This window comes from Gavialis gangeticus, unplaced genomic scaffold, assembly GCF_001723915.1.
Source record: "Gavialis gangeticus isolate Ggan-Ray unplaced genomic scaffold, GavGan_comp1, whole genome shotgun sequence".
NCBI lineage: Eukaryota > Metazoa > Chordata > Crocodylia > Gavialidae > Gavialis > Gavialis gangeticus.
In genome coordinates, this window is record NW_017729006.1 from 30,167,182 (window position 1) to 30,177,005 (window position 9,824).

Sequence of the window (9,824 nt, forward strand, 5' to 3'; positions counted from 1 at the left end):
TGTGTCACCATTGTGCTTCTTGGTGTATTGTACATACAGTATTTAAAGCCACATTTTCTGTTGGCATCCACAGGCATAGTTCATCCATTTACACTAAGAAAGCACTTGGTCTTTAAAACTACAAACTACAAACAAGTGTAAATGTAGTGTAAACTACATTTACACTAAGAGAGTACTTGGCCTTCAAAACTACCCTTTTTCCACTGCTCATAAAGCATCACTATCAATTACTGAAGGTTTCTTGTAGGAGTTGCAGGAGAAATGGGTCTGAGAAGGGACTGAAGGAGGAGGGTGTAGGAGCCCCAGGAATCAGTGCATAGGGGGAGTTGAAAACTGAAGCAGGGATTTTATATTTGTCTTGCACAGAATAGACCAAATACATGGTTGGGGCTCCTAGTTGTTACTGTAATAACAGCACATAATACACATGCAATGGAGAAGAAGGGAGTGGCAAAATTGTCTTGATGGCACAGAAAAGACTTCTATGTCCCCTACCCATGGCCTGAACATAGAAAATATTACCCATTGGGATTCCAAGGCCAGCAAATGGGAATTCAGAGCCTCCTAAAGAACAAACGCCTTCTCAAGAATCAGTCCTAGCAAGAGTCCCAGATGTGAAGTCTATTTCACTGGGCTTGCTTAGATCTTGCACAGGATTTGAGCGATGTCAATGTGGGTAATGAATCTATGTGCTGATGATGCCACCTGCTGATACAGGAGAGCCCAGATCCAGGAACTCCCTGTTTTACCCTATTGCTAAACAAGGCCAATTATGTACTAGTGTCTTTTTTATCATTAACCTATCTTCTATTCTATTTTCCATTCTGTTCCAGTCCATGTGTCATCAGTAAACTTTATCAGTGATGAGTTTCTGTTTTGCTACAAGTCCTTGATAGACGTATTAAATCAGTGGCTCCCAACCCTTTATTTGCTGTGACCCTAAATTGGCCACTAACAGGACCTCCCGACCTGGCGCCATGGGGACTGCTGGGAGTGGAGTATGGCAGTGGCAGTGGCCCAGGGGCAGGCAGGGGAACTGCCATTGCCCCCTTTGTGCATGGCGGCCCTGCCCCACCCACCCGCCTGCTACTCCTGGGCTGCACACAAGTGTGAATGTGCGTGTGTGTGCGAGCCCTTCACAACCCTACTGAGGACCCCCTGCAACCCTGACTTGGGTTGTGCCCTGAGGTTGGGAACCAATGTATTAAATGAAAAGTGTAAGGAACTGATCAGGGGCATATCCAGGATTTGGCAAAGGGGGTGTGGGAGCAGCAACACATGCTGCAGGAGTGGCTGCATCCCCTGCTCCCAGCCCCCCACTCCTTTTTATAAAATATATTTTGTTTCCTTTTGATAACTGATCCAATTTTCCATATTTTTCACTGTTTTCCAGTACCAGTATTTTGCTTATATGTTTTTCAGACTTCATTCAGTTGGCCAGGTTTACACCTTGTGCCATCTTTCAAGTATTGGCAAACACATTTCTGATGCTTCCTTGGAATTCACTTCTCTTAGGCCAGACCTGCATATCATTTGCCATTTGCTATCTATTGAAAAAACTAATCAGAGCTTCTGGAGATGGTTCCAGGCTGAAAAGAAGAACTGGAGTTGTGTGTGTCTCACATATGGAAGGCTGTGGTTCAGAAAGCAGAGAGGGCTTTTTGTACAGGTTGTTAATAGCTTTCTGATGCTGTGCCTGTCCAAGTGGCACAATAATAAGTAGCAGCATCACTGGAGGTTATTCTTCTTATTGTCAGGATACAGAGGGACTTGTCAATTTTCTTTTCTGCATTAAACCTTTCCTTATCAGAGTCACTGTCAAGGTGGAGTTGTGATGAAAAGTACAGAATTCGCTCTGGAGGTGCACCAGGTCTCTGTCGATACCAATGGATATAAGCATTGCTAAAATCAGATACGGTTGCATGGCATTCAATTCGTATGGTTTTACTTTCTGCCTTGGTGATAGACACTTGAGTTTCTTTCAGTACTTGTGCGGAGCCATCTGTAGACAAAGAAGAATACAAAAAAATAGATGTACAATTAATGTAGAAGCTCTCAGCCTGCAGCTGAGTAGTGCACCTATCTATTATGTGAAAACAAGGTGAAGACATTTACATAAATAAACCAAAGCCAGAATGAAAGCCTTCAGCTGTGACATTCTTCCTTCTCCTTTGGCAAGCAGTTTTCAAAGGAAAATGATAGATGATCTTAAATGGAAGGAGAGGCGTGGCTGGGTAAAGGAAGTGACTCCTTCAGGATAACAACCAATGAAGCCCTACTGGCTGCAGAGAGGGTAGTTCGATACAGTACAGTATGCCTACTGCTTGGTCTGACTACACTGATTGGGTGTATCTAAACGTGCTATTAATGTAACACAATAAACTCTGGCACAGTTCGCACTGGAGTTTGTTGCTTCTGGGCACTGCATTTACATGTGCGTCTGGGTCCACAGCATGTTTGAGCTGAGGTGGAGCAGCCCCAGCTGATAGTGGGCTCCAGGGGTCAGCCTGCCTGCCCAGGGCTGCTCCAGCCTGCCCCAACATGCTGTGGAGGGGCTGGTTAGGGCACAAGGGTGCTACAGTGTGGGGCTGGCTGGCAGGCAACCCCCACACTGAAGCACTCTTGTGCCCCAGGCAGTCCTGTCACTGTCTACATTGCAGCACACTAAATAATGCCACTGTAGCATAGTACTTGTGTTGGGTAGTACTATTCTACAGCAGACCTAACAGAGACATATGAGTAGGTGGTGACATTTGATTGCGGACCTAATTAGTCAGTGTAGAGGTGCCCGCTTTCAGTGAAGTCCAGTACTAGCCGTAGTCTGAAACATTGAATATAGCACTAAGTTTTATGCCAGCTCTGGAATGGGGCTGACCCATGAAGGTATTTTACAGAGTTAACTTGTAAGAAACTTCAGGTGTTATTACTATTGTCCTCTAGTGACTAACCTAGTGCTGAGAGTTTTTCCATCTGAACAAACAAGAAAAAATATTTTTAAGATCAGTAGTTGCTAGGCATGTAATGGACTACATTTTTCAAGGGGCTTTTGTTATAGAGAGATGATGTGTTCCCCTGGTAAAAGGTACATTAAAATGCCAATATGAGAGTGCACATTTTCCCATAAAGACATTCTTTGGTACTTGGCTGGGTAGGTGGTGTATTCCCTACACATTAGCGAATCTTGAACCACCTACTTAAAGGTATTGTAAGCACAAGTGTGTGTACACACTCACACTCACACTTTAGTAGACAGTACTTTTATAGCTTTTAACATTCTATTTTTTGTATGAATAGTTTATAGATTTACTATTTTATTGTAACCTAATTTTATTAGAGAGCTATGTTGTTTTCTGAGAGGTCAGCTCCTAGACTAAGGTCAGGTCTGCATAGCAAACTTACCATAAAAGAGGTGGCAAAATCAGACATCTGAATTTGCCTGTATAAGCCATCCTCCCAAATCAGAAGCAGTATAGCCAGATCCACAGGGCATCACTACTCAGTGTGTGTGTCTACATGTGCATTTACTCCTAGGGTCGGGTGGACATTGCTCAGTCCATCCATAGGCCAGATTCAGATCTAGATGTGCAGTAACTTACTGTGCAATAAGCAGTTTTACCTCCTCCCCCCCCCACTCCCTGCAGCAGAAGGGGGCAGCACAGAGCAGGCAGGACTGGGGCTGTGTCATCTGTCTGTAGCACCCAGAACTGCTTCCCCTGCCCCACAGAGTCAACCATTCTTGTCTGCTCAGACTGGGCAGGGTTGGGGCTGCATCTGCTCCCAGCACCAATTTCCCCACAATACCTACCTCCATCCCAGGTGTCCGCCAGGCTTCCCTGCCACTAGGACACACTACCCCAACCCTGCCTGGGCTAAGCCAACAAGAGCAGCTTACTCTGTGGGGTAGGGAAAGCAGTGCCAGGTGCAGCAGACAGATAAGCCAGCCCCAGCCCTGCCTGTTCGGCTCTACACGCTTTCCCTGCAGGGAGTCTGCCTCTCCCTGCTGCCAGAACCACGGCTCTGAAGCAGCACACACAGTGGTACCTGGTGACAGTGTGCTGTCCCACAGGCTCAGCTCCTGCCTGCTCATTCCATATAGTTTTAAGGCCACTAATGCAATGTTGTTTTACACCACCTTAAGGATGCAGGTGTAGACATGCCCAGTGTTACTGTGCAGTAAGGTCTCTACACGTGACTTATCGCACAGTAACTAGCTGCTTGATGCAGGTATCAAATTTACGTGCAAGTCAGTGTACATCACCATAGTTACTGAGCAGTACAGGCATCCACATGTAGACGGTGCCCATGCTGCACTGTAATTTTTAGGTTACTGTGTAGTAATTGCCACTGTCAGTTAACAGGGCTAATTGCCTTGCCCAAAGTGCTGTGTGAACACAGCAGCACTGTTACTGGATTAGGAGTCAGTCCAAATGGAGCTGCATGGTATGTTAAAAGAGCCCATAGGAAGTTTTATGTGCAGACATGGTCCCACAGTGAGGTCTTTCTTGATCCAGACTTAAGTAATGACTTACCGCATTTCTACTCTGTCAAAGTCAGTATGTGTTGTAAAGTGATCCCATCTAGTATTCACCACTATTAAGTTGCTAACTGCTTATGAATCACAGGCATTTATGAATAATAATGAAACAAGACTTGGGGCTGGATGAAGAAGACTTAACCTCTAAAGTAAGTGAGAGTTTTTTATTGAAGTTACATATTGAAGCTGATATTCCAAGTTTATTATCCCTTCCTTTCAAGAAGTATAGTAAGCAGTGCCAAGACAGAATTATTCTAGTGTCAGTTCTAGGTGGTTTTCTCCCCTAGGCAACTTGGGGAACATGTACCCATGCCAAAACTCACTGACCTACAGATAGGAACTGAAAATTGCTGCTTATATTTGCCATTCTGTGATTCCTACTTGGTCTTTTTGCATGGTACAGCCAGGTGTATGTTTCCTGGCAGCTGATAAATAATATAGATTCACAGACTCATAGATTCATAGACACTAGGGCTGGAAGGGACCTCGGAAAATCAGCGAGTCCAGCCCCCTACCCTAGGAGCAGGAAGTCAGCAGGGATCATAGGATCCCAGCAAGATAAGCATCCAAATGTCTCTTGAAGGTGTTCAGAGTAGGTGCTTGAACCGCCTCTGGCGGCAGTCTATTCCAAACCTTGGGGGCTCGGACAGTAAAGAAGTTCTTCCTTATGTCCAGCCTGAAACCATCATGGAGGAGTTTGTGACTGTTCGACCTTGTCATCCCTTGGGGTGCTCTGGTGAACACAGGCTCCCCCAGAACCTGGTGGTCACCCCTGATAAACTTATAGGTGGCCACCACATCACCCCTGAGCCTGCACTTTTCCAGGCTGAAGAGTCCCATGGCTCTCAGCCTCTCGTCATAAGGTCTGTTTTCCTGACCTCTGATCATGCACATGGCTCTCCTCTGCACCCTCTCAAGCTTTTCCACATCCTTTTTGAATTGCAGAGCCCAAAACTGGACACAGTACTCCAGCTGCGGCCTCACCAAGGCCAAGTACAACGGGAGAATGACGTCCCAGGATTTGCTTGAGAAGCATCTATGGATGCAAGCCAGTGTTTTGCTTGCTTTACTAGCCTCAGCATCACACTGAAGGCTCATGTTCATTTTGTGGTCAATGATGATCCCCAAGTCCCTTTCATCTGTAGTGCTAACCAGCATAACTGTGCTGAGCCTATAAGCATGCTGCAGGTTTTTCTTCCCAAGGTGGAGAACCTTGCATTTTCAGTGTTAAACACCATCAGGTTCTCGTCCACCCATTTCCTGAGCCTGTCATGGTCTGCCTGGATCACCTGCCTGTCCTCAGGTGTGGATGCTTTACCCCAGAGTTTGGTGTCCTGTGTTGCCTGCAGGAGCTAGCAACTTAGCAGGCTCTGCTGGGGCTGCAAGAGGTTCATACCTGTTGCAAAGCTCCAGCAGGGCGGGAACTTTGGTGCGGTGGGCCTTGGAGCCCTTGGCCACCTTGATCCAACCCCTGGGCTGGACAGCATGGGAGGTCCTCGAGTCCTCCCCAGTCCTGGAAGGTGACCGTGGTCTACCTTCCGCCTTCCGGGGGAGAAGGGCCTGACAGTAGGAGTCGATCTCCTGCTCACAGTCCCTGATGGCAGGCAGTCTCTGGACTGCGGCCTGGAGCTCCTCCAACTGGTGCACCAGAGACCCCAAAAGGCAGCATATCTCACAAGAGGAGGTGGCCATGCTCCTGGATCCCAAAGCCTGAAAAAGTGTCAAGCAGCCCCCGCAGCCGAGAGCCAGGGGCTCCATCTGTGTGGAGCCCAGAACCATGGGCTCCGTCTGGGTGGAGGCTTCTGAGGTGCCAGAGGGGAGGCCACAGGCAGTGTGTGCCCATCTGCGGCATGCCACTAGTAGGCTGCCTACGGCTGGGACTGCCTACCCTAGGGGGCTCACAGGCAGGGCCTCAGGCCCTCCCACGCGCCCTCCTGCGGAAACTCCCATGCTAACTCATGCACTGGGCCCAGGAGCATGCCTGTTTACGCGGCCTGTTCGTGAGGCTCTGGCTGCACACCTCCCTGGAGGGCTGGGCGAAGTAGGAGCTGGGGTGGGCTGGGGTGTGACCCTCCTTGGCCCATTCAGCCTGCTCCCAGCTCTCTCGGTCCCTCCCACCATGGACCGGGGCTCATCAGCAGTCCTGGGGTCTCTCCTGGGGTCCCTGGGCTCACAAGGGTGGAGCAGGCTTACACCCGTGCATCTCACACCGGAGGTCTAAGTTGATTTTCATGTCTTGTTGCATACACAGGAAGGAGTTTGTGCAGCTGGTTTCAGCCTTAGAAGCCTGCTCAAGTACACAGCTTTGAATCCAAACGTTTGAAAGGATGTGGTTCAGCATACAGAGAAAGTTTCTGCCTAGCTACTCAGTATTTTGCTAACACTGTGTTATCCCAGCAGGCACAATAATATGTAGCTGCATCATTCTTGTTTATTTGCTTGACTGTCAAAGTACAGGTAGAATTAGCGAGTTCCTTCTCTACCTCGAACTTCTCCTTCTCAAATCCTTGGTCAATGACAGGTTCTCCTGATAACAAGTAGAGAATCCACTCTGGAGCATTCCCAGGTTTCTGTCGATACCAATGTATATAAGCACTGCTTAGGCTTATCCCAGAAACAACACACTGAATTCGTGCAGTTTTATGTACTCCCTTGGTAATAAAAGATTTAGATTGTTTCAGCACTTGGGCATCTCCACCTAGAAGAAAAAGAAAAGACAAATACCATGAAGACAAAATGGAATGAATTTGGAGAATCTCAAACAATGTATCTATTCATCGAAGCCCAGGTGAGCAGTGACTTACAATAGCAAATTACTGAAATGACAAGAAAAACCCATAGTGGAAACATGTTCACTATGTTATGGTGCCTCTGCTTCAGAGGACTAGATGAGACAGCATCTTATTCTAAGGTGGAGGGAGCAACACATTTGGGGAGAGGAAGTGACTGAATGATATAATGACCAATGGTAGGCTGTTTTGCCTGCACATGAGCTATTGCAAGGCAATATAGATTTATTCTTGCTCTATAGCAGTGGGGGCCAGATGGACATTGCTCCTGGGGCCGGGTGGACATTACTCAGTCCATCCATGGGCCAGATCCAGATAGTGCACCCAATCCAGATCATGGGGCAGTGAGGCAGGGCCTACGTTTGTAAAGGAGGTGGGTGATATTGCCACCTTTAGCTCAATAACCCAGTGGCTAGAATACTTTCCCAAGGAGTGAGAGGCCTAAGATTTAGACATCTTTTTTGTTACCTCAAGCCTGGGACCGTTAAGTCTTTAGAGAGACAAAGCTAGAGCCCACCTATGTTCAGGGTCCCTTATGCAAGCTTAGACACAGAATTAAGATACAGGCTTCCTTAATAATTAAGGTCCCTTAGTGATTGCCCTTTTACATAACAACCTAAGATACAATTACCTTTCCCTGTGATGCTCCACTTTGTCTTAGCAAGTAGGGTACCACTACCACACAAGTCAAATAAAGAAGGAAGAGACAGGTCTGTAGCCCAACCATTTATTGTTTACACCCCAAAATACAAGAAGAAACATTTGTCTGAATCCCCACCTATTGGCAATAGCACAATATATATTCTCATCTACACTAGCTGGGGAGACTCAGGAGGGAAGAGGAGGGTGGCTCACAGACTGACAGCAGGTCATCTTGAATTTCCTGAGGTCTCCAAAATCCCCCACCCACCATCCACTCTACTGTCAATATTTATACATTATGTATTTTAATGAATATTTTCTGATTTGTATTTATTTTCATGTCTTTGTTTCATTGAGACATTGGGAACTGGACTGAATCAGATTATCTATTGGCTTGGAAAATGCCAATTAGCTGGGATTTATGTTCTCATGGACATTACAGTTCTGAAAGGAAGGACTTCTTATCTCTTTCCCTCACCATCTCTGCATGCTACTTGTCCTGTTTTTGGGGGCGGGGTTACTTTGCTATCCAGACCAATTGTAAAATCTACAAAGGTTCACTCTGAAACAGGCTTTGGGGGTTGTGCTTTAACTATATTTGTGCAATTTAGCATAAATCCCTTGAAAATGGCCAATGCTGACAAGAGGTGGTTTTGGTGGTGGTCTTTTTTCCCCCTGTGTGTTCCTGGTTTAACACCCCTAGAGCACCTTCAACTCCCCCTTTCATTTCTTTTCGACACATAACACACATTTTAACTTTACCATATTCAGTTAACAAAAATACATTATTATATTAGGAGGATTCTAGGTGACTATGTGCAATCCTTATCAAAAGGCAAAATATCAGTTGTTACTTTTAACTACTACCAAGCACTTTCAAAAAGCAGTTATTTGCATGTGCCTCAGATTAATATTTAGTGGCCTGGATGAACAGGTTTGTATTCTACTTTTCTTTACTGCTTTTTACTTTATTGCTTATGGCTGACATGCAGGCTTATTGATTATATACAAGCTTAAGGACAAATTCATAATTTGAGGTCCTAGGTGCTAGGTCTGCAGTCAGCACCCATCAGTGTGGTCTGGCCAATCACTGCCTATGTCAGGGGAACAGATCCCCAGATCCCCTTAGCCAGGGTCTACACAGCACATGGAGGGAGGGAAAGCCCCTGTGGTGGGGCCTTTTTGACCCTAAGTAACCCTCCCCGTTCTCTCTTCCCAGCTTTTGATTGCTTTGGTGGCTGCCACAGGAGGGAGGGAAAAGAGGTCCTCCCAGCTGGGTGCTTGCCCATGCAGCCCAGTATGGGGGCTCCTGAGAGTCCCTGCGTTGGGGGACTTCTCTTTACCCCAGCCCAGGGTCCCCCAGTCTGAGGCTGAGGACCAATACACACGTGCCTTAATTAAAGGAATAGCACCATGCTTTCAAACATCAGCAGCTTGCCTCTGGCCCTCCTGCTGCTGTGGCTGTGACAGACACCAAGTCTTGGGCAGGATGAGAGCTTTGAGGCATGCTTCCTCGGGGGCAAAAGAGCAGCTCTGCCAGCAGATGGCTACCGCAGACACCAAGGAAAGAAGCATAGATCTTATCACTGCCTAAGGTGGAAAAGGACAGCTTTCAACTCTGGTGGTTACCAACCAAAGCATAAAGTCTAGGTAGGCACTGTGCTAGACTTACACTTAGCAAAGAAAGTGGGCCACTGGCTCAAATGGCAGATTACAAAGGGAGAAACCATCCCCCTTCTTGGCCGCATCCAGATGAATGCAGTCATGTGGTATGTGGCATTGTAGACTTGTCTGCAGTGCCACACGCAGCATATGCACGCATGCCCCGCACTGCTACCTTGCAGTGGGGAGGGCGGGGG

At 47.0% G+C, this 9,824-nt stretch overlaps 2 gene segments (V, D, J or C); both read right to left on the reverse strand.

The window, feature by feature from the left end:
• Nucleotides 1–1,673: 1,673 nt before the first annotated feature.
• Nucleotides 1,674–2,168, reverse strand: LOC109291648. The segment is given in 2 exon segments: nucleotides 1,674–2,002; nucleotides 2,116–2,168. Coding segments are annotated over 2 exon segments (372 nt in total).
• A 4,289-nt stretch (nucleotides 2,169–6,457) lies between these two features.
• LOC109291863 overlaps nucleotides 6,458–9,824 on the reverse strand; it is a 10,406-nt gene continuing 7,039 nt past the window's right edge. The window contains 1 exon segment of the V gene segment in view: nucleotides 6,458–7,232. Coding sequence covers nucleotides 6,901–7,232 — 332 coding nt within the window.